The sequence below is a fragment of the Balaenoptera ricei genome, chromosome 5 (assembly GCF_028023285.1).
Source record: "Balaenoptera ricei isolate mBalRic1 chromosome 5, mBalRic1.hap2, whole genome shotgun sequence".
NCBI classification, from domain to species: Eukaryota; Metazoa; Chordata; class Mammalia; order Artiodactyla; family Balaenopteridae; genus Balaenoptera; species Balaenoptera ricei.
The window spans coordinates 109,957,778-109,982,912 of NC_082643.1; the positions used below are offsets into that span (position 1 = coordinate 109,957,778).

The 25,135-nt window shown below is 37.3% G+C and overlaps 1 protein-coding gene across 1 annotated transcript; it reads right to left on the reverse strand.

Annotated features, from left to right (window-relative positions):
- Positions 1–389: 389 nt before the first annotated feature.
- Positions 390–10,016, reverse strand: GIMD1 (GIMAP family P-loop NTPase domain containing 1). Its single transcript, XM_059924209.1, has 2 exons — positions 9,630–10,016; positions 390–650 (listed from the first exon to the last, which is right to left on the reverse strand). Exons 1-2 carry the CDS (start codon positions 10,014–10,016, stop codon positions 390–392), a joined length of 648 nt encoding a protein of 215 aa, XP_059780192.1.
- Between the last annotated feature and the right edge of the window lie 15,119 nt (positions 10,017–25,135).

The following is a 25,135-nucleotide window of genomic DNA, read 5'->3' on the forward strand; positions in this document are numbered from 1 at the left end:
TGCTCATTCTCATTACTGTATAATATTTCATTGTTTAAATATACCACAATTTGCTTATCCGTTTTACTCTTAGTAGACATTTGGATAATTTCCAGTTTTTAGCTATTATGAATAGTACTGCTATGAACATTCTTGTACATACGTGTCTTTTAGTGCACAAATGTATACATTTCTGTTGGATATATACTTCAGAGTATAATTATTGTGTCATAGGATTTGCCTTAGAAATCTTATTTTTAATTGCCAGTTTTCCAAAGTGGTTATACCAATGTACACTCTCGCTGGCAGCACATGGAAATTCTCATGGTCCACATTCATGCTAACAAAGGCACTTTTGAAACCAGGTTGCTGGCTCTAAAACCCAAAGCCCTTTTCCTTTCACCTAAATCTCATTTAAACGTAAGAACTTGGTAACAATTTTCTTTTATAAATTCTATGATCCTTTCTAAGATTTTTAGTCTTTGTTCATTAAGCGAGTTTCCTTTTTTATACTGGAAAATATATCTGCGTTGAATAGAATTTAGTAGGGTTAGCAGTGTATCAGAGGCCTCATGTAAGTATTCATCTTCATTGAGCCCAGCCTCTTCGATTTTTTCTGCATGGGTGAAAAGAATGGCAGTGTAATTCTTCCAAGCATGTCCCAGAAGTTCCTGAAAGAGAGAAGTTAAATGGCTATTAGCCTTGGACTATATTTCTCAAAGAAGAGCTGAGGATTACTATGGTTTAACACAGTCAGTAGATCTGTACCTCATTATGTTTCTAAAAGCTGAAATATATAATGGAAGTGACGATGGGGTCAAGTAATGTAAGCAAATGGACAGAGATGAGTGGGCTTTAAGAAAAGGCTTTAGTTCTCCATTTTATTTTGTTGTTATAATTTATGTATATACAACCTCAAAACTGCATATTATCAATGCTGCATATGATTTAATTACGTTTGCAACATTCAGCAGTCATTTATACTTGCCTGTCAACCTGAATCTTTTAGAACCACTGAATTCCTTTGTCAGAGCACCTTGCCCAAGGGAATTGTCATATCTTTCTGTAGGAATGTTGCGTTATCATCGCTGAAAGCATTTTCTAAGGATTTATAATTACATAATCTGGTTACAATCTATCAATTAATCAGATGACATGTAATGGAAATGCTAAGATCAAAATACATTTGGTAATTTGGAACAACTACAAAATATTACTGTGACTCGCATCCTCTTCACATAACTGGAATCAAACCCAATTTATCGGTTGACTTCCTCTAATGTGGGTGAAAAACACTGCAGACTGGTATTCCTTTGTTTAGTAATATGTAGAAGTTGGTTATGTAGTAAATTCTTGTCTGATTAGTGAAAATGAGCTGATATAAAGCAGAAGTAATAGCACATGGCAGATTGTTCATGCAATATGAAAGGCATATTGAAATAACCATTTAACTTTTTTGAATGTTTCCAAAGTTATATGAAATCATGACAATGTGACAGTAAAATTCCTTCCATTTCAAACACTCCCATAACAAAAATATTTCCAAAGCTGCTAACAGTTTATAATAGCAAGAGAAGTATTAAATGCTAAGGAATAAACATAAGAAGAAATATCCAACGTATAATAATTAAAAGAAAAAAAGACAGGAGAACAACTAATATTTAGTGCCGGATATTATGCTAAGCGCTTTACATACTTTATCTCTTTCGAAGCTCAACATGGTGATTTGTGGGAGATACCATTATGATATGGAGAAACTGATGTATAAAGAGGTTGAGTACAAACAGAGGCATTAGCACAAACTCTAGTTTATAAAAATCTTGAAAAAATTGGATGGCAGTGTGGGAAACTGTTTTGAATGAATATAGGATTCATATTTATAATATTGAACAACTGAAAAAAGATGAAAGGGGGAAGAGGGAAGGAGAGCGGGAAAGAAAGAAAAAGGAAAGCAGGAAGAAAAGGAAGGGAAGGAGGGAGGAAGGAAGAATCAGGACATGTAAATCTAATATGAAAATACAGGAACTGTGGGACAATATATTTAAATTAGAAACATCTCAAGACTGTGGTTACCAATTATAACTCCTAACACAGTCTGACTTTTATCAGAGCTATTCATTTTCACATTTATTTCTATAAGTTGGCCATGACCCCTTTGAAGGCAAAGTCTATGTCTTTCTTAATCAATCAAAGCCTCTAATACATTGTAAACTCTTAATAAATATGTTGTATTAATTTGGAATTTAGACCCTCACCATCATCTCAAATAGAAGGTTTAGGGTTTTATTTATTAATTTTGAGTCCTCAATTTTGAAATTTAATTGTTGGGACACAAAATTGTACTTTCCTGTAAAACTTTTCTACTCTAGTTCATTATCACAAATTCGCCTGTAATCTGCACTTTCTATTTTGTATTCAGAGGCACTCTCTCAAGGTATAGGTCCAAAATTTTTCCTCATATCTGTTCGAAATGTGTCTGTTTATACCATAGAATAATTGTATATTTCTAGTTCTCCTGAAATGCCCTGCTTCAAGAAAATCCTCAGACATTTCCAGATCAGTTCATTAGGGAATAATTATTTAAACAGAAAGATTCTGAACTTTACAAAAGAATTTTTCAAAGAAGTACTTTAATTGGCATATGCTTATGTGCCTTTAAAATGCAAATTAGCAAAACTTTAACCCAACCTTTAAAGAACATAGCTCTTTTATAAATCAAAGTATATGTGCAATGTCAACATCACATTTTAGCTAATAGTGACATAGCAAAATTACCAGACCTCTTCAGAGTTTGTCGTATATTCTATATACTCTAACACGTCTCTTGTGAGAGAGAAGTCAGAGAATTGCAAAATAAATAAACCCTGTTGTAGGTTGAATTGTAACCCCTTTCTCCAAATCGATATGTTGAAGTCGTAACCTCCAGTACCTCAGAAGTGTCTTTATTTGGAAATAGGGTTATTGCAGATGCAATTAATTAAGATCATTAGGGGGGGACTCTAATCCAATATGTCCTTATAAAACAAATTTGGACAAAGACATGAATACAGAGAGAACACCAGGTGAGCATAAAGACAGCCATCCATAAGCCAAGGAGAGAATCCTTGGACAGATCCTTCACTCACAGCCCTCAGAAGGAACTAACCCTGCCAACACCTGTTTCAGACTTCCAGCGTCCAGAACTGAGAGACAATAAATTTCTGTTTCTTAAGCCAGCCAGTTAATTATACTTTTTATCACAGCCCCAGCAAATTAATCCAAATGGTTGAAAAATTAATGAAGTGCTAAATATATCAGATTTAGGTTCTGGGAATAGAGATTTCTGGGCCATTTACATCAGAATCACCTGGGATGCTTGCTAAAAATGCATCAAAATCTTTAGGGGTGGAGCTTGGGAATGTGAATTTTAAAAAGCACTCTAGGGGATTTATTCCTTCTGCAAATACTTATTGAGGGTCTACTTTGTTTTGGGGACAAGGAGTGGTACAAGACAGGTACATTTCCTGCTTATATCTAGTGGAGATTCTTGTTTACTAACTAAAGTTAGGTCTAAGGAAGAGGGACAGACAGGAAAAAAATACTTCCAGTTTGTTGTAATCGCAAGTGTTATGATAGAAAATATATTGGCGCTATAGAGGCAAACATTTAGCCTAGTTTTGGATGGGAGAGGTGGAAATTGGGGGTAAAGGGAGGGGTCAGAAAAAGTTTCTGGCATGTGATGATGCCTCGAGCATAGGAATTAACAAAGGAGTTCTCAGGCAGTAAAGACATACCAAGTAAAGAAAGTGATTGAGCATTATTGGGAATTGTATAGTATTGGGATTTTATTTCTATACAACTATTGATCCTTCATCACTCTTGTCTCTAGAAGTTTCTCAGATTTAGAGCCAGACCTGGTATTCACTCAGTGCATTATTGATGCATTCATGTTGATTGTCAGGATATTGAAATGTTTAATACAAGTTAATAAATAGCCACGGTCCTTAACCCCTTGAGTGTTACCCCCAGACCTATTCCCTGGATATTGGTTGATGCAGGGGCTATATTTATTATTAAATATTTTTACAACATCACCATTATAAAAATTCATGCTAAATAAACTGTTTGGCTCAAGTGGTTCTTTCTCTCCTGAGTTATATATTATAACAGAATTCTCTTGCTAGGTTAGTACTTATTGCATTAAAGGGTATAACATTCACAGTGTGTTTTTAGTTCCTGACTTTCTGTATTGTAACATTAACATGTTGCCTGTTTGTCTCCACCAGACGTCTTCTATACTTTAAACCATAATATCATTCGGGAAAAATGAGTTAAAGCGCCTAAGGATAATAGATTTGTAAGCTTGACACCACTTACAAGTCCATGTGTTCAGCCACTGCAAATTTTTTACCTGTTGATAATTATTTATGAAAGGATGCTCATGTCCTAAACTGTGAGAGAAATTGCACTTTTGAATTACTGCCAAAAATAGAAGAGAATGGTTGATTTAGCTTATATTCTTTAGATTGATTTTTGGCCAGCAAATAGTTGAATATTTGAAAGTAGTGTCACTTGGTGTATAGTCATCATGTTAGTGGCCAAACATTCTTTATGGATCCAGAGAAAGAATAATCACATATGATTGATACCTCACATAAAAAATCCAAGAAAAAGATAAGTTAATGTAAGTTATCTGGTGTTAATAATTTAAATATAGTACTAAGCTAGATGGAAATTTTACAATCAGTCATGAGTTGTTTGGTTTCAAAGTGCTAATGGGTATGAGTCCATCTAGTCCTTTTGGGACAACTAGTTAGGATATAAACTTTGTTTTCCAGGAATTACGTTCATTTTCCCAGGACCTCACCAGCCCTGCCCCACTTGTTTGTGGTTGATGAAATCATAGCATCTGGACATTTTAGGGGGAAACTTTAAAAAAAAGCCAACTATTACATCAACTGAGAAAAACATTATCATGGATCAGGAGGACAGTAAGGTCCATTCTTTCTATTTTATGCTTTTCCCTTACTCTCCTCCCACTCGGAGCACCACATTCTCCTTCTTAGAGAGCCAAAGCTGAATGATACGCCTCCTTAGATCAGATTTAGAGAACAGTCCACCTTAGAGATCATCTGTCAAAATGGCCTTATTTTACAGATGAGGGTATTAAGGCCTTGTGATGTTAAATGGCTTGGCCAAAGCCACATAGCTGATTATTGGCAGACTTGGGCCTGTAACAGAGGTTCCTTGACTGACAGGGGACCCCTGTCCTTCACACTAAATTGGGGCTTCTTTTTTTTTTTTTTTTTTTTTAATGTTTGTGGGTTGGCACTCCTGGGAGGGCTCCTCGAGGCCATATTTTTTATTTTTGGCTGTGTTGGGTCTTCGTTTCTGTGCGAGGGCTTTCTCTAGTTGTGGCAAGCGGGGGCCACTCTTCATCGCGGTGCGCGGGCCTCTCACTATCGCGGCCTCTCTTGTTGCGAAGCACAGGCTCCAGACGCGCAGGCTCAGTAGTTGTGGCTCACGGGCCTAGTTGCTCCGCGGCATGTGGGATCTTCCCAGACCAGGGCTCGAACCCGTGTCCCCTGCATTAGCAGGCAGATTCTCAACCACTGCGCCACCAGGGAAGCCCGGGGCTTCTTAGTTTAACATTACTAAGCCAGTGAACTTTTTTCCCAGATTTTTTTCTAAATTAATAAGGAAGTTCCTATAAATCAGGACTGTGTAAGTTTTATTTCACTCTTACTTTCTTCTGAAGCCTATCAAAATAATCCCAAAGAAGGCTACATATAATATGTCCCAATTTTAGGGTAAAACAAATACTAACAATAAAGTCACAGTGATCATAGGTAGCATTTATTATGCACTTGCCATGTGCCAGTGTCTGAGTTAATTTACTATTATCTTAATATGACATTAATTCCAAAAGTAACCCAGTAAACTATTATCTTCCCCAATAAACTATTATCTTTCCCAATTTACCCATGAAAAGATTGAAGTTTGGAGAAGTTACTTGCCCAGGGTTACAAAGAGAGTAGCTAAGTAGGAACTTGAACACAGATATAACTTACTCCACCCATGCTCTTAACATCTATAATATGTTGCTTATATCTAGTAGTTCATTTGAATAAGTACTCATCACAATCTAGGTAGTGCTGATGGCAATAAAAACAATAATAGTAACGGCAATTTTCTGCAAACCTACTATGAACCTGCTGTAATTCAGGCACAATGCCAAACACATTACATTTATTAAATATAGCCCTCAGAACTCTTCAATTAGGTAAATTATCCCCATTTTATAAGTGAGGAACTGAAACCAGGAAAGTCTTAGTAACATTTATAGTCATATACCTAGAACTGTAACAGGCTTATTTTTCAACTGAATTCTATAGAACACCTACGCCCATGATCTTTGTTTAGTATGTTCAGGCCTTACATTGGCCTTTCTGCACCTTTCCTGTGTACACCCATCTGTAACATCAGCAGCTGAGTTGTTCATTCGAAATTAAAATACATGCTTGAAGCCTGAATATATACAGTGATAATATGTACATGATACCATGATCATGGAAAGAATTTAGTCAATTCCTGGATTCAATTCCTGGTGCAGTTTGGCTGTATGCTAGCACTTTCCCTAAGGTGACTTTATTATATATGCTCTGCTCTATTATTGGGGGATTTTTTAAAAAATTAAAATGATAGATAACATTCAGATGAATCATTCCCTTTATTTCCCAATTTTGGGGAGATGACTCATTGACATCTTCACCATTTTACTGTAAATTAGTGAAGGCCTAACATAAAGAAAAAGGGATGATTTGAGGAACTGTTTCAGTTGTCACAGTTGGCAGCTTATAACCCCTCTGTAAAATATTAGAGCACAAATTGAGAGATATTTAAAGAGACAACAGAGAGGTACAGGAAAGAAGAGGTCACTTCTCTGGCACTGGCCTTGCAGACTACTTCCATGGAAGGCATCAGTGCTCCCAGAAAGGGGGAAAGAAAAAGGGGAAGGCAGATGTTCTATTCCCCATTTTGCATGAGCCAGGAAGAAGGAGAAATCCAGAGTGTGTCTGAAACCAGAGGACCTTAGCAACTCCTTGCTCCTTCCTAACAGCTGTTGGTCCTGTTGAATATTCAGACATTCTGCAGCTGCTCCCAATCTGTGAGCATATCCAGACGGTTGCCACTAGTATCTGAGGCACCTTCAGGAAGAAGGTCATAAACAGCCAGCCTGTGCTTAGGCAATCTTCAACCAAAGATCAAGGTGGTAAGCCCAGAATAGGACTGCAGTGCCTCGTAGGGGTCGAGGCCCCTCTGAGGATTACTAAATCTTGGCTGCTGAGTTCTCCCGGGAGACAGAAGTTATTTATTCTCGAAAAAACTATTCTGGATCTGAGTTTTTCCCTAGCCCATCTCCTCTGTGCCTTCAGCTCCTGAATTGGCCACTGACGTAAGGAAGGTAGCCATAAGAGGAGAAGGCTATATGCCAAATACCATTTAAAAGGATCAGAGACATGTATGAATCAAATTCACTTGCATAAAAAACAATTAGGGAATTACAATATTGTTCCATATCCTAAAACTGGAAAAATCTATTTTCAAAATGTATGTCTCTTAAAATATCCTGTCTGGACCAGCAGAAAGAAAAATCTGGAGACATATGGAGAGGGTCAGGTTAGTTTTTGAGAACTATTTATGCATTTCCTGAATTTAGTGGGTTACATCCATCTATAGCTTAAGCTAAATGTCTATTTAATAGCAACTTTAAATGAATTTTTAAAACTGTTTAAAAGTTACACTGACTGTATGGCTGCAGGTCCCCCCTACCCCCTGCCCCACTTGATTTCTACCAGAAATATTGTTTGAAATGCAGGCTTTAATTGGTTGGGGGGTGGTTTATGGGCTTTCTTAGATTCCACATTGTTTCTTAATTGCAATCATCTTCTTTTCTTCTTCTTTGCTTTTGTACAGAACGTCCTTGATTTTTCAGGAGTTAGATGATGAGGATTATTTTTATACTCTTGTCACCCTAATTTTTTCCGCTAGTTTCTTGTGATTACACATATGGCTTTTTTTTTTTTTTTAGAAACATGCACAGTTACTGAAAAACAAAACGTGTGTCTGTCATTTAGAACAATCTTATGCCTTTACTAGTTAAAGGAAATATCTTTCTTTAAAGCAAAGTATACTGTTTTTCTAAGTGTAACAGATTCTACATGAGCATAATCAGAGATGGGACCAAAAGAAGAATAAGCATTTATACAAATTCATTTTGAATTAAAAATGTCTACTCTCTATTCTTCATGTAGTTTACTTGTGAAGCTTCTAGGAGAGATGTGTTCTCTGAGCTCAGTGACTTAATGAGGCTACTGAATAATACTAGTCAAGTCCAGCAGTTAAATTTCGGTGGCCCCAGACTGGAGAATCAAGAAATTGAATAAATGAACAAACAGGGATGAACCACTAGTCAAAAGTGGCATATGTTATTTTTGTTCACCCTGAGGTCCCTGTGATCTTCTCATGGCTAGCATGGAGCAGTTACTCACCCTACAGATGATGAAACAAGCAAAGCTTCTGAAATTACTGATTTCTTTCCTGTTAATAAAGTATAAATCTACCCTGAATATTTACCGTGGTGTAGGTCTCCTTCACTGAGGAGTTATACATTGCCCTACTTTGGCACTTAATGCGTTGTCTTGTTTATCTATGTGAGCTTTTTTTTTTTTTTTTTTTTTATTTATGGCTGTGTTGGGTCCTTGCCTCTGTGCGAGGGCACTCTCCATTTGTGGCAAGAGGGGGCCACTCTTCATCGCGGTGCGCGGGTCGCTCACCACCGCGGCCTCTCCCGTTGCGGAGCACAGGCTCCAGACGCGCAGGCTCAGTAATTGTGGCTCACGCGCCCAGCCGCTCTGTGCCATGTGGGATCTTACCAGACCAGGGCTCGAACCCGTGTCCCCTGCATTAGCAGGCAGATTCTCAACCACTGCGCCACCAGGGAAGCCCCGACTGTGAGCTTTTTGAGACCAGGGCGCATACATTACTCACCAATCATTAAGCTCTGTGCTGGTGCTCAATACAGTGTTCAGCGACTGAATTAGACAGTAACGCCCCATTTATGGTGAACTGTAAGAGGTTGTCCCTTGATGTTGAATGGATGCAAGTAAGTATTTTAGTTCAGTGGTTCTAAAACTTCACTGTTTTAGAGAAATATATGGGAAGTTTATGCAAATACAGATAGGCAAGCTCTACTCCTGACATTCTGTTTCAGTAGGGCTTGGATGAATCTGCATTTTTAACAAACAGCTCAGTTGATTCTGATGCAGATCGTCTGAGACCACACTGACAATCAATCAGATTCACAGTTCTTACGGGTTTGAGACTTAGTTAACCTCTGAAGTTCAGTATCTCATTTTTTGTTCTGTTTTGTTTTGTTTTCTATGACCCAGTTACAAAATGACTGAATTCCTCTAAAGGAAATTGTAAAAATGACTCTTGGTGGGAAAATCAAGTAATTTTTACCAATTATTTCTATGTGACCAGCACTTGTTTTAAACTACTTGCTTTAAAACTATTCTTTTAACCAGTTTTTCATAGTTCTTTCCTATTAAGATAATGTCCTTCAAATGGGAATAATGTCATCAGTGTAACTGCCTCTTTTTTATTACCTGGATCATCTGGACTGGGGAAGATTCTTCACATAGAGGCACATCCACCCTCTGGACCAGCAGTGCAAGGTGCAGACCCTCTTGCCCGAAGTGATGTGCCAGGGCCTCCCTGACCTCCTGCTTCACATGCTTCTTGCTCAGCCTGCTGTGCGGATAACCTGGAGTGTCCAGCACCTGGACCTGCAGGGTTACCTCTTGCCCGCCTCGACGCATGAAGCTGTGGAAGTGACAGCTGCGGCCCAGACTGCAATCTTTGGTCACAGAACATGGAGCAAAGCTGCTGTGGAAGTCAGTGCTTCCCAGAAGAATGTTCCCAGCAGAACTTTTTCCACTTTGAGTCATGCCAAAGAGAACCAAGTTGATGGTCATCTTATTGGAGTCCATCATGGCTGTGGGTAAACAAAGGCTCAGCATAAGCAGTCAGGCTTCTACACTCCCCCAATATAAGGCTTCTTACCTGGCCTAGAGCACTCCCAAGTATTGACTTTGATTTTCTTTCCCCTTATTCTTAGTGTCTGAAGCATGGAAGAGCTCTCCACTGAAGTGGGGACCCCTCAGTGACAAAGGGAAAATGGAAATAATACTAGTAGTTTGCAGTGGGAGAGGAGAGAGAAATCAAATACAGATAAGGAAGGGAGGAGGAAACAATAATTGCAGGAAAATTAGGAAAAAAATTACATGAAGATGGTGTAAACCATGTTTAGGAGGAATATGTTAACTTATCAATGTGACAGGTGAGTTGGTTTAGGAATGGGGTCCTGAGGTCTCTCGGTTCAGGAAAAAAGGTAGCAGCAATATTTGAAAAGTATTCACTCTTGGAGGAGAAGAAGGAACAGTACAGTGGAAGAAATGGCCCTTCTTGCATTTTAAACAACGTTCCGCACCTCCCCACTCCCTACCTCCCCACCCCTTGAATATACAAGTGGCATCTGCAAAAAATTATCTTTCCTGACTTCCTGAATGCTTCAGTCCTATGAAACATGAATAATATTAAAGGAAGACTTCTGTTCCTGTTTACTAATTTTTTAACAACTAGGCAACATTCTGATGAAAATGAGAACTACTTGTAATATCTGTTATGAAATAATTAAACATCTCCATGGTTCATCATAGTTAAGTATTGGCTCTTCAATGAAGAAAGGAAAGCCCAACACATTGTGCCGTTCAGTTAGGAGGGAAGAGAACCTGGGGAGAATCTATTTCGTTTACAGCACCCCTAAAATGTAGTTATTTTTTGTGCAGAACATAGGCCCCTTATAGCATTTTAAGGTCATCCATCATTTTCATTAGATTGATAAGGCAGAGCTACTGGCCAATTGCCAAATGTACTCAATCTGCTGATTCAGAAATAAAGACATTTAATATTGCATATTTATTATTTTTGCTTATAACTTGTACTTCAACTATAAAGTTTTATGTACCGCTGGCCTTTCTTGTCCTCTGATGCCCCTCACCCTACTCACTCCAGGCCCTAATATGAACATGTTGAAGGAGCCTCACACCCTCATACAAAAGACACTCACCTTAGGGGTCCCTGAAGGTGACCCCAACTCACCAGCTCATTCAGCTGTGTCAGCTGCACCATAGACACTCAGATTTCTTTTTACTCCTGAATTAGATGTGTGATTTTTTTTTCAAGAATTAATTATGGAATCACAACCGATTCGCTCTATGTCACTTACCTTTTCCAATCTTAAAAATGCTTTCTCCACAGACTTCCCTCAAGCTGGTACAGTTATGAACTTCAACCTTCTGGCAGTGTCACTGTACCACTCTGAGACTGATACTGTATGTATTTTATTTAGTTAATCTATTACCAGAATCCTTTCTATAAATGATTAGTTGTCTTCCTCTAATCAGCACTGAGTTTTTTATGTCACCTGACAGATGTGTAACTGCAATAGGTACTTCCTGAAACTTCTATTTCCAGGATTAACTTCTTTGTTTAAGAGAATTGCTAATAGGTAACAATTTATCTTACACCCTAAAGAAATGCAAGATTGGCAAGTGTTAAATAGAAAGTAGACATTGAAAAGCAATGGCCACAATTTTTTCCATTGTAATTGACATATTACTACTTAAGAAAACGTTTCAACAAATAGATATGTAATATACATGCAAGAGATATTGACTTCATAGCAGTATTTAGTTCAAAAATTCAAAAGTTCTCTAAGAAAACTCTCTTGGCTATTTCCATGCAACTGAAATTTATTATTTGATGTGATCACTAGCATGATTATATCAACACATACAGTTTCCATATCAATTAATGATAACATATTTCAGAAAAGGAGTACTTAACTATAACTTAAGGCCAAATAAATTTTGCTTAAAAATTGGGGTTTTATTTTGTTATTAAAAGATTAAATTTGATTTTTCCACTTTTTAGTATATAACCCATATTTTCCAACATACTTTCTCAGTTTATAAGTTGTAGAAACCTTCATACCATTATATTCTGGTTCATCTTCTCCTGTACCTCTCAAAAAGTTTGTGAAGTATGTATTTCTGTGTGAAGGAATTTTGGAGACATCTGGAATGCTTTATGACTTCATGGGCAGAAAGTTTAAAAGTCTTCTTCCTGTGTGGATATGACAAAGAAAACACAAAAGGGATTTACTCCTCTGACAAGCACATTTGGCTTTCTTGAATGAAGCAGAAAGAACCTCCCCCAGGTGGCAGTAGCAGCCTGTTTCCTAAGAAGTGATTTCGAACCAGAATTTATTTTCATTTTCTTCCGCAAACCATAAACTGACATTCTTCAATTAGGCAATTTATATCAACACATATTAATTGTGTGGAAAATCTTTTGAACAAGGGCAAAACTAAGCCTTCTTTCCTATGTCCCTTATAGAAAGTGACTAGTATAGAAAGTCTTTAGTTTTCAAAGTGCCTTCTTTGAAATCATAGTTTAAATCATTTGCTGAGTGCAACAGTTGATGGCTTAAAAAATAAAGTTCAGAGTTCGTATGTGTAGTGAAAAGTTCTAATGAGACTGCAGAATTTAAAAATAATTTTCAACAGATTTAACGGAGGTTTTAGATCTGTGTCAACTTAGAGATCATATAGAAGGGTAATGTATTGGTATTTGATGATGTTTAATGATTGATGTTCATTCTTCTTGAATCAGGGTGAAAAAACAACTTGAAATATTACCTTCACTCTTTTCAGTAACTTGGCTAAACGTAATATAGCAGGGATAACTTTAACAGCTGGCTCCAGGACTTCTCTGAGGAAGGGAACTGTCTTTGTTTGAGAAAATAGTTTTATTAGCTACTCGAGGTAGAAAAGGGGATCCTGAGAGCATGAGCTGAATTCACTAACAATGATGGCCAAACTGCTGGGGATGAGGGAAGAGCCAAAAAACAAAAACAAAAAAGAGTAGAGATGATCAAGGTATATATAGAGGAGGGGAGAGGAAGGAAGGGAGGGAGGGAGGGAGGGAGAGAGGAAAGGTAAGAGGGAGAGATAGAAGAGAAATGAGAAGGAGGAGGAGGAGAGAATAAGAACTATAACATTAGAACATGAAAGGAAACTAGATCTCCCACTTGTGGAAATGGCTAAGTGACTATGTTAGAGCAGAGATAGCTAATGTTCAATTTTAACTTTTTACATTTCTGGGATGTAAAGTCAGCCGTGTTCACAATTCCCATGTTCACAATTACCTTTTTATTTTTGTTCTGTTTTAGGTTGTTCTTAACCTTTTACCTTATTTTATTTTGATGGAAATTAATAGAAAGGCCTGAGGCCCATCTTAGGTTAGCACAGGACAAGGACCACAAACGCTGGAGACTGTAAAATGACATCTGAACTGAATCACGAGAGGAAGGAGGTTGAAGCTAGGACACTAATCCCTAGGCACTTGCAGGCATCTATGGGAGGACCTTGAACTTTCCACAATCTATGAAATGAGATATTATGTAGTAAGGGTGACTCTAGATGACATAGTAACAATTATATTTTAAGTTACACACACGTATGCACACATGTACACACGTGCACACACACGCACACATGCACGCACACACATGCATACACGTGCGCACACATGCACACACACACTGTATTAGTTTGCTAGGGCTGCCATAACAAAGTGCCATAGACTGAGTGGTTTAAACAACAGAAATTAATTTTCTCGTAGTTCTGAAAGCTGGAAGTCTGAGATCCAGGTGTCAATGGGATTGGTTTCTTCGGAGGCCTTGCTCCTTGGCTTGTTAATGGCCATCTTCTCCCTATGTCTTCACGTGGTCTTTCCTCAGTGTGTCTGTGTCCAAGTTTCCTCTTTTTATAAGGACACCAGTCATACTGGATTAGGGCCCACCATAATGACTTCATTTTAACATAATTACCTCTTTAAAGGCCTTATCTCCAAATACAGTCACATTTTGAGGTACTGGGTGTTAGGACTTTAACATAGGAATTTGGTGGTAGGGGAACATAATTCAGGCTGTAATACGCACACTCACATTAATATCAAATGTTAATTAATATGTGTGTGTATGTGTGTGTATATATATATTTATATTTATATTATTATATTTATATAATTATGTCTCACATACACACATGTATTAACGTGTGTGTATATATGTATACGTTATAATTGTGTAAATTATATGTCTCTATACTCAGTAAAATTGTGTCTCTATGCTCCATAAAATTGATTTAGTGTAAGTAGTTCTTGACTTCCGGCAATTTGGTTTAAAGGTACTCTCACAATTTTAGACAAATTCCAGTTTGCGTTGACTTGAACTGTGAACCCCTTGCTTGTATGTTATGTCTTTTCGTAGTAAAGAAGACCCTTAGAGTGATTATCAGAATCTGTATTTATGATGTCTAAATGATCTTAACCTTGGCCAACACTGCTCCAAGTCAAAGGCAACACTGACAAGCTGGCTGAAGTTGGTGGTGACTTGATTGATTCAGTCTGAGCTGGTCTTAGAGTAAGACGTCAGAGTTCACCTTTCAAAAAATTTCAGAGAACACTGGTCAGCAGTTTAAATTCTCCAAATGGTCCTAATTTGAATACAGTTGAAAGTTCTTGGAACAATGAAGAATGCCCATATCTGGACAGAAATATTGCTGGGAATAGGAGAAGGTTTCAGTCCAGATTTGGTTGGCTTCACATTTTAAAGACTCTACCAGTCTCATCCCCACATGGGAATGTTTATGATATTTTGGGTTTTCTTTGATGCTGTTGCTATTGTTTTTTGTTTGTTTGCTTTTTGTTTTCCTTCTGAGTAATTCTGATGAATTTTTTAGGATTATAAATGAAATATGTATATTTTTAAGTAGCTAAGAAATTTGTAAAAGAACACAGAGAAAAATAGGATCATTTAAAAATCTTTATTTCCTGGTGCCCATGGGCCAGTTGCTTCTCTTGGAGAATGACACAGTAAATACATTTCTTTTTCCAAACTACTCATGTTCTCCCCGTATTTACTCCCTTCTTTAAGATCCACTACTGTAATGAGAGGCATTAATAATGGGATTATGTTTAGTATGTTAAGTGTATGGAGGCAAGAGTAATTGTTGGCAATTACTTAATCAGGATATGGTATTTTTTTTTTGCTATTTACTGCATTCATTTTTCTAATATTTACAGTTTTAGCAACTTTATTAATAGTGAGATTGGTTTATAGCTTTCCATTTTTATCTTATATTTGTCAGGTTTTCAGATCAGGAATGTGCTAAACTCTTAAAATGAATTAGGAAAATTTCTTTATTTTATGGTACTCTGCAGTAATTTGGATACCTTGGCAATTACATATCCCTTGAAGGTTCAAACTTTCACAAAAACAGCTAGGCCCAGCAACTTTCTTGAGGTCATTCCAGAACAACTTAAAAAATTGCTGTCATAGTAATTTGACTCTTCTTATGTCAATTTTGGTGATTTATTATATAATAAACACATATTTTACCCATATTTTCATTTTTTTAATGTATAATTATCTCCATTTCTAGCATTAGATCCCTTTTCTTGTTCTGTGACGGCTTTTTGTTGTATTTGGCTTTATATACTTAATAAATATTTGCACATATGTGCATGTATGTGTGCACATATGAGTATGCATTTGACTTTTGTACTTTTATTGTTTGAAGTAGATTTCCGTGAACATAAATAAAATTTATAATCTGATGCCTCTAGGGTATAATGAATGATTTGGCCTACAATAACTAAACTTTGATCACCAGCTCCAAGCCAGTTAGTTGAAAATTGAGAATCACAAGTACACTCATTTTCAATTACAATATAGTGAGTCATTATACAAATATATGTCATTATTGAAGAAACGAATACAACTTCAAAAGCAAGAGAAAAACCAGTAGAGTTTGAATTCAAATCATTTCAAAGCTCACAAGCCTATTCTTGAAAAATTTCTGCTAAATTCTTTACCCTAATTTAGATCCTCTTTGCTAAAAGACTTTTCTTATTCATTCTTGAGAAATAAGATATAGTATAATACAGAGTGTCATTGAAAATATATTCATATGAAAATAATTGTACATGTCAAAGATTTTATATGCTTTATTCTTCCTACCTAGGAAATAACATGCACTCACCTATATAGATAAAGATATTTTATTAGCCAAATGCACAGAAGCAGAGGGTCTTATAATAATTAATAAAGGTTTTAACCTCTTAGCCCTTGAGATAAGACACTAGGCTAGCTTCAACTTCTTAGAGACTCTATTATTATTATTCAATTTCAAACATTTATGTGTTATAAATGCTTCTAGTAATGTCCTGAGAAACACTATAAATGTCCCTCATCATGATAAAAAGCATCATGAATGCCATGGATAGTAATTACAAATAAAGTTATAGCCAAGGATATCAGATGCCACACTTGATTTTTCCTAGGTTTATGCTACAAAATCTCCCATTTTATGGGAAATGCTTTTTTCTTTTCTTTTTTTTTTTTACAAAATAATTGAGAGCCTGAAGTCAAGAAAAATAGCCCTGCATAGTAATAACGGTAACTTATCTAATATATTTATAATCTTCCTAGGATACCTAATTTTTCCTTTCCAAGAAAAATGTAATTTTTTTTTTCTTCCTAGCAATAGCTGTGGTATGGAGCTAACTTCCCAGATACTGTCACTAAAATTTGCTGATATCAAAATGTCTGAAACACTGGGACCAGTGAAAGATACTGCTAATTACTATAGAAAGGTCAGAAAATCCTGTAACTAACTCCCTTAGTATCTTTCCATCCCAAATTGAGGTTAGGTAGGGTGTGGGTGTTTTGTGCTTGCCCAACGATGGACTATAATCATCAACTAAGCTACGCAAAAGACATCATTCATGACAACAGGACATTTTTATCACGCTTCTATCAAAGAGTGTCAGCTACATGAGCGGTATAGTGGTATAGTTATTAGCATTAACTTCAGGTCTTGAGTGTCTTCAGGAGGTAAAATATTGGATGGCAAAGCTTCACTATATAGTAGTCCTTCATTTAACCTTGAAAGATAAAACAACAGTAGAGCACTAACTCTTCTTTTGTGGCCTAAAATAGGAAATTGGGATCCCCAGATTCCTAACAATACTGAGGAGCGACTGACATACTGAGAAGGGAATCCAACGAGTGTCATCTTTTGTAGATTTCCATGCAGTGCAGATTACCTAAGGACACAGTGTAGAAAGAAATGTCGTTAGTAGTGATGCAGAAAAGGAAATGTCAGTTCCACATTTGTGTGTATGTGTACATGAAGTGTTGTATACGAGTTCAGCCTTAATGGAAAGCTAAGACCTGTGCAGCACATGTGTCAGGCACTGTTCTAGACACTTTAATATATTAACTCACACAACCGTCCCTCTGAAGTGTTTAGTTTTTATTAATCACATTTTAAAGGACATTCAGGCACAGAGAGGTTAAATAATTTGTTTATGATTTTACAGTTTATAAGTGGCAGAGTTGGGATTATGCTTTTTTTTTTTTTTTTTCAGAGTATAGTTGATACACATCTGCTCATCTAGTTACTATTTTCATATCAGCTGCAGCACTTGGCCAGAATGGTAGGGTTGTATGCCAGAGTGTAGAGAAAGGGAAAATGTGCACTGGAAGAAGGCAGAGGGACATGGGGATATATATAAACTGGTATTTTATTTTTATGCTTCTTTTCCCAAAAATGGTTTGGGAAAACATTTAAAACATAAAAATCAAGAAATGATGGATTTTCTAAGGGAAAAGTTAAAGTTGTCCAAAGTTAGTTGAAATTTGGTTAATGTGCTTTGCTTCTGTTTTAGGCCCCATCTTATTGATACAGGCCATTTTAATCATAAAGATGCCCCCCAAAACTCCAACTAATAACAGCAAAAATAGTAATAATGATAACAGCTGTACTTTATGGGCAGTTGCTGTAAGGCAGGCATGTACTAAGTGTTTATGAGAATTTTTTCATGTAATTTCCATAACAAGTCTGTGTTGTAGGCACAATTATTGTCACTTTCCTGATGAGAACACTGAGGCTCAGAAGAAGAATCCTCCCAAGGTCATACAGCTTAGAAGTAGCAGAAGGGGAACTCCAACCGAGGTCTACCTGAGTCCAGAGACCATATGCTTATTCATTATGCCATGACATGGATATAAATACAAAAGCAAAATGTTAAGTGCTCCACACAAGTCTTTTGCTTATGTTCCCTTAATACTGGTCAGATGCTATAATTATCATGAGTAACCACGTTGTTAAAATCTTATACTGACCTGTATTGTACCTCTGTGATCGTGGCCCTGCACAGTACATCACATCCTGCTTGTCCGCCAAGTCTGCACAGAAATTAAGAAGCGTGATTTAAAAGGCAGAGGCTGAGCAGGCAAGAGAGTGGGTGGTAAGTTTTAAGAATGGTTTTCAGGTGCTCACCACATGAGCTAAGTGCAAAAAAGACAAATGCGAAGGTCGATATGTTGTGTGGTCTATGAGAGATGAGGTCAGTAATGTAACACTGTAGTGGTAAATTTTGAAGAGACATATGATATTTACATAATTCCTAAAAGGTGAAATTAAATAGCTCTGGATAAGAGCCACTATCTGTGCCAAGCATGATTATATGAAATTGAAGTCACTGCTTTATAGTATTGCTATAAAATTGCTGGGCTAAAAAACAAACTGTAGGCCCACAGTATTTGGAGACATTTATCTGAAACATATTGTTATAAGCTTAGATGTGGTGGAAGAGTTGAATTTGGTCTTCTGGCCAGTTTGGGAAGGTATACAGGATGTTACAAACAGAATAAAGATCATGTTTACATAGTCCAATAGTAAGCTTAATTTGGCAAAAGAAATGGCAAGAAGTAGTTTGCATACATAAGTGGCAAAACAGGTTTATGGCCCAAGGTGGTCCTTTGTGTGATACTAATTTTATTTTCATTCCTGTTATATAATATTTGCTTTTAAGGGCTAAGTCAGATATTCTTTGAGCAATTTCTAAACTCTGTGGTGTGCACTAATTTACATTATAATCAAAGGGCCAAAGATAACATTTAGAGAAGATGTTATGCAAAATAAACTCATAGATGGCATCACAACCTGGTGTGACAATAAAGTATCGTCACACCATAGTATGAAACACGGTATGAAAATATATATTTCATCCTATGCTTGCTTCTCCTGTGCATTAAAGATAAGTGAAATAAATGTCGCTATTTTTTAGGATAAAGATAATTATTTTTGAAAGAATTTTATTTTTAAAAGTAAAATATCATGGAAATGTGTTTATTAAAATTTATGCCAGCACTGTCGATATTGAGGAAGATCTGAAAGCTTATTCAAATTGAACCCAAAGATAGCTAATTAATTAGTAAATTCAAAACATATTATTGGGAGGTGCTCAAAGACTCAAAAGTAAAACCTTTTCAGAGCCTGAACACACCTAGGCTCCAGATCATTTTTATAAAATCAGAAGGCTCAATTGCCTTGTTTCTACCCTCTATTGACACCTGAAAGAACAGATATAATTACCCAAATATATGATTGTTGAATGAATATCTTTATGTGAATGCCAAAGAATAGAAACTAAATAAAATATAAAGAACTGGGTTTAAAATCAAGAAAGTCTTTAAGAGTAGGTCACTTCTTTACAAAACAAAAAATGACCTACTTTAGTGGGTTATTGTAGGGTTTAAGACAGATAATCTATACAAATGTGTTCCACAAAATGTCTCACTGTAGTAGATGTTTAATAAATAGCAGTTGAATTTGAATTTGTCTTTATAATAAGGCAGATTTTAAATACAATTATCTTCCAGTCTGCACCTCATTACAAACTATTTTTGTGTGTCTTTAAAAATATGACAGTGGAGGAAATTGAAGGTAATTAGTTGTAGGCAGTAAAGAATGGGTTATAGTTCCTGTTTTGTGCTTACACAGTTTATAGTGGCCTTCTAGGATGAAATATAGTTATGAAAGTTACCTTAATGGTAAAGGTTTTTATAAACTATAGATCTGAGTTTAAATATCTGCTCCACTACTAACTAGCTATATGAAATGGATAAGTTTTGTATCTTCCCTCAGACTAGTTTTCTCTTCTATAAAATGGAAGCAATAAAACCTCATGGGGCTAGTGATATAATGCTGTTGATCTGAAACAAATAGACGGCCAGATATTTCTCCAGCAAAGATGATTTTATTCCAGATCAGCAGAGAATTGCAATTTGGGGTCTGCAACCATGGCAAACCACGTGCAAGTCACTGCACAGCCAGGGAAAGAGAACGCTTTTATATAGAGAAAGGAGGTGAGGAGGACTATAGTAAACAAACAGTCCTTGCCTTTCATTGATTGAGTTGTTGCCAGGAAAAAAGAGGAGTTTTTCTTCTTCCTGTTGGGCTCTGCTATGTGGCAGGATGTGAGAGCTCCCCCTTTTAGTCTCTCAGCTCTATATAATTGAGGTTTTTGTTTATCAGTTTTTTACAATGCATATAAATTAAATGAAATACTACATGGAAAACAACTAGTGTAGTGCCTGACACATGTCCCAAATGGAAATGATTGTATTTGTGTTAACCCTGTCCTCCTCTTGTGTCCTCTAGCACTCTTCTGTAGAAATCTGGAAGTCATGAATAATTTTTCCCTTATCTCAACCTAACTCTTCCAACTGCTGAAGAAATATCACTGATTTTTCCCTATAAACATCTGTCCAATGCATCCATCCCTCTTCTCTGCCCCCATTGTACTGTCTTACTTCAGGCCCTTCTGATTGATTGCTTGGACATAACGAGATAATTTATAAAATGATGTCTCTGCCTTTCTGTCAGTCTTCCAGTTTATTCTGCCTATTGCTGCTAGAAAGACCTTCCCAGAGTCAAATGTAATCATGTGTAGAAGGCTTTACAAGCTCCACATTTCTGTATGGTAAAAACCAAACTCCTTAGTCCTAGATCTTACCTTTCTCTCCACCCCTCCTCTGATCCACAGCTATTAATGCTTTAGCCAAAGCCCACTCCTTGTTCTCCACCAATGTGGTCATGGTGTTCCCCCTCCACATGTCTACTCATGCCATTATCTGTCTGGAATACCCTCTGTCCCCTCACTCCAACCTTACTCAAAACTTTGTCTGGCTGGCAAATACCTATTTATCTTTCAAGACTCAAAAAATATTTCTGGCATAAGGATAAACATGCAAAAATATGGAATAGAATTAAGAGTCCAGAAATAAATCCTTACATTTATGGTAAAGTGATTCTCAACAAAGTGCTAAGACAATTCAAAGGGGAAAGAATAGACTTTTCAACAAATGATGCTCAGATGACTGGATATCCACATGTAGAAAATTAAAATGGATCCCTATCTCATATCATATACAAGAATTAACTCAGTGGATCATAGACAAAATAAAATGACTAAAGTTCTACAACTCTTAGAAGAAAACACAGGAGTAAGTCTTTATGACTTTGGCTTAGGCAATGTTTTTTTTTTAGATATGACATCAAAGCATAAGTGACAAGGAAAAAATAGATGAGTTTAACATCATAAAATTAAAAACTTCAGCGCTTCACATAACATCATCAAGAAAGTGGAAAGACAACCCACAGAATGGGAGAAAACATTTGCAGCTCATATATCAGATATGGGACTTCAATCCGGAATACATTAAAAAACTCTTACAACTCAATAATAAAAGGACAACCCAAATGAGCAATGGGGCAAAGGATTTGAATAAACGTTTCTCCAATTGCCAATGCCAATAAACACATGAAAAGATGCTTGGCATCATATAGTCATTAAGAAGATGCAAGCCAAATCCAAAAATGAGATACCACTTCACACCCACTAGGATGGCTAAAATAGAAAGATAGACAATAACAAGTGTTATTGAGGATGTGGAAAAATTAGAACCCTCTTACATTGCTGGTGATGCAGCCACTTTGGCAGTTTTTCAAAATGTTAAACATGTAGAGTTACCATATAAACCAGAAATTCCACTTGCTGGGAGTTTAGCTAAGGTAATCCATGGTATTACTCCCTTGGCATCCACTTAGTTTGGCCCAAGTGGCCTGCAGGGACCTTAAACTGACACTAGCCCCTCGTGCACGTATGTGTACTTGATAACAGCCCACAGAGTCACAAGCAAATGTAAGTACCTGCTATGACTTCCCCAATAGTCCTTGTGTCTCCCCTGCCTCCCAGTGCCTTCTCCTTGGGCATCCTTAGATAAGACCCCTGTGGGACTTGCCAAAACCCCACTCTTTTGGTTTGAATTGGCAAATCTGGCCTTAACCTAAGAACCGCGAAACATTACATCCGCAGACCCTAATAAAAGCATGTGCTCCAGGTCCTATCTCTCTCTGCCCTGACCCTTCCGTGTGGCCTTTCGAGTACTTTTTTCAGAAACTGTAACTAACAAACCTGTCTTTCATTTTCTCTTATGATCCGTTGTTGAACCGTGACTCACCATCCGGCACCCTGTGTTCCACTAGATAAAGTGTTCATTTGACAGGTTCATAACACCACTCCTAGATACATACTCAAGAGGAATAAAAACATATGTCCATACAAAAATAACCTGTGTTCTTTGGAATCCTAACTCTATTAATATAGTTGCTGTTTTGTAACTAAACCTGCTGTCTTGTTTTCTTCTGGCAGGTTGATATCCTACTACTGCTCTCATCAGTGGTATTTCCAATGCTATTTTTCTTAAGTGGCATGTTGAAGCAGAAACACAGGGTCAAGGTTCCCTGGTGTAATGCCTTTGGGCAAAGATTTGGCCAGATCTTTGTTCTGGGCTCTAGGTGACTGGGGAATGTAGGCAAGATCCCTTCCAACAACCAATCAGCAATTCCGTTGTCTGGGTTGGTTAAAAAATATTTTTGGAAATATTCTGAACCCATCGGAAACCTGGAACAAATAAAATATTATATTTGAAAATAAAAACTTACATGGCTATCTATAGTAATATTATTCATAATAGCCAAAAAATGTAAACAACCCAAATGTCCATCAACTAATTAACGGATGGATAAAATGTGGTAGATTCATACAATGGAATACTATTTGGCAATAAAAACACATGAAGTACTGATACATGCTACAGCATGGATGAGCTTTTAAAACATCATGCAAAGTGAAAGAAACCACATACTGTATGATTCCCTTTACATGACATGTCCAGAATAAGCAAATACACAGAGACAGAAAGTAGATTAGTAATTTCCAGGACGTGGGGTGAATGGGCAATGGGGAGTGACTACTAATGGATGTAGAGTTTCTTTTGGCATGATGAAAATATTCTGAAATTAGATAGTGGTGATGGTGCACAACTCTGTGAATATACTAACCCAGTATAACTCCTCAGGCTCCTTGTTTTGTTCCCTTATTTGCTTGTCTGTTTATTTCAAGTTTCACCCAAGAATGATGCCAGGAGCGGAATATACAATTCATTGTTCAGCCACTCAAAAAACACGCCCCAATTCTTAGCTGCTGTAGGATGTCAGAGATAATTCTAAAAACGTGGACTCTTGTCCGTTACACTTTAAACAACTCACTGTCTAGTTTGGAACTTTCATGTTCCTGGAATGATTAAAAACAAAGATGTCTGAGGAAGGGGAGAGGAAAAGCCTTCTTAGAAGGATTTTTTGAGGAGGATTCTGAGATCACATCAGAGCTGAGTGAGGACAAGTGCATTAATCAGTTACTGATGTTTGCAGTGGCTGTGGTGAAGAGAGGGCAAAGGTACTTGAGCCATTTCTTTATTTTCCATCTTAAGCAGTAGGCCTTAGTTCTTCTATATAAAATTGGTGCCTTTGGAATCTTACTCTATAATTCACGGAGGAGATGGAGTGGAGGAGTTGGGAAAGGAATTTGCATTTATTAAGCATCTTTTATGTACCAGGCACTGTTAAGACACTTCAGGCTAATCCTCACAATAACCCCTTGGAGTAGGTGTTCTTGTCTCACTTACAAAAGTTTAGCACTCTTTCGTAACTTGGTGTCAGTTTAGTTAATACATTTGTATTTGTACCCTTGGTTTACTTGCAAAATCCCATGCTCTTTCTACTTAATAAAGCCAGAATGGCAGCAGGAAACAGATGACAAACAGAAATGGGGTAACTGAAGAGAATTAACAAGGGGACTATATATATAAAGGGGTGGGCACTGATAAAAGAAACCAACAAAGATGGAATGGTACCCTGGGGTGAGGGTAAATGTGAGGCTACTCCCTAGAGGGGTTAAGGAAGGAAGTGGCCTTTACCTGACACAAACTGTGGCCTCCAGCAGAAGGATGAAGAAAATGCTAACCCACAATGACCCACAAGGAAAAGAGAGGAGGAAGGAAGTACCCATCCTCACCCTCTTCCCACCCTCTTCTCTCTTACTGGTGACTCCCATTGGCTGAGGGGGTCAACTGAGGAAATTCGTAAAGGTCAGCCTTTTGGCAAACAAAGAAGCATAGAGTAGAAGGGTCAGAAGATCTAGAGGGCAAACACTGTTTAGCACTGTATCCCATTGTTCATAAGATAGTGTTAGGTGATGGCACTAAGTTCTTTCTTTGGACTCTCTTTTTTTTTTTCCCCACACTATTTTAAATATTTATTTATTTATTTATTTTTGGCTGTGTTGGGTCTTCGTTTCTGTGCGAGGGCTTTCTCTAGTTGTGGCAAGCGGGGGCCACTCTTCATCGCGGTGCGCGGGCCTCTCACTGTCGCGGCCTCTCCCATTGCGGAGCACAGGCTCCAGACACGCAGGCTCAGTAGTTGTGGCTCACGGGCCTAGTTGCTCCGCGGCATGTGCGATCTTCCCAGACCAGGGCTCGAACCCGTGTCCCCTGCATTGGCAGGCAGATTCTCAACCACTGTGCCACCAGGGAAGCCCCTGGACTCTTATACTGGTAAAATAACTGACCCACAAAGCCTAATGTGATTCATTTTCTTTAAAAAAGATGTGAATAAGAGGAGACTCAACTAACAGTGGCTTAAGCATTGAAGACGTTTAAGTATCTTTTATTTGAAGAAGTCTGGATGTCAGCAGTCCAGGGCTGATTCAGCAGCTCAGTGATGTCATAAAG

Bases quoted from the DNA above. Each gene is read 5' to 3' on its own strand.
- GIMD1 (XM_059924209.1), bottom strand. From the start codon at position 10,016: ATGATGGACTCCAATAAGATGACCATCAACTTGGTTCTCTTTGGCATG. The intron at 651-9,629 runs GTAATAAAAAAG...TCTCTCTTTCAG, and splicing joins CCCCAGTCCAGATGATCCAG to GAACTTCTGGGACATGCTTG.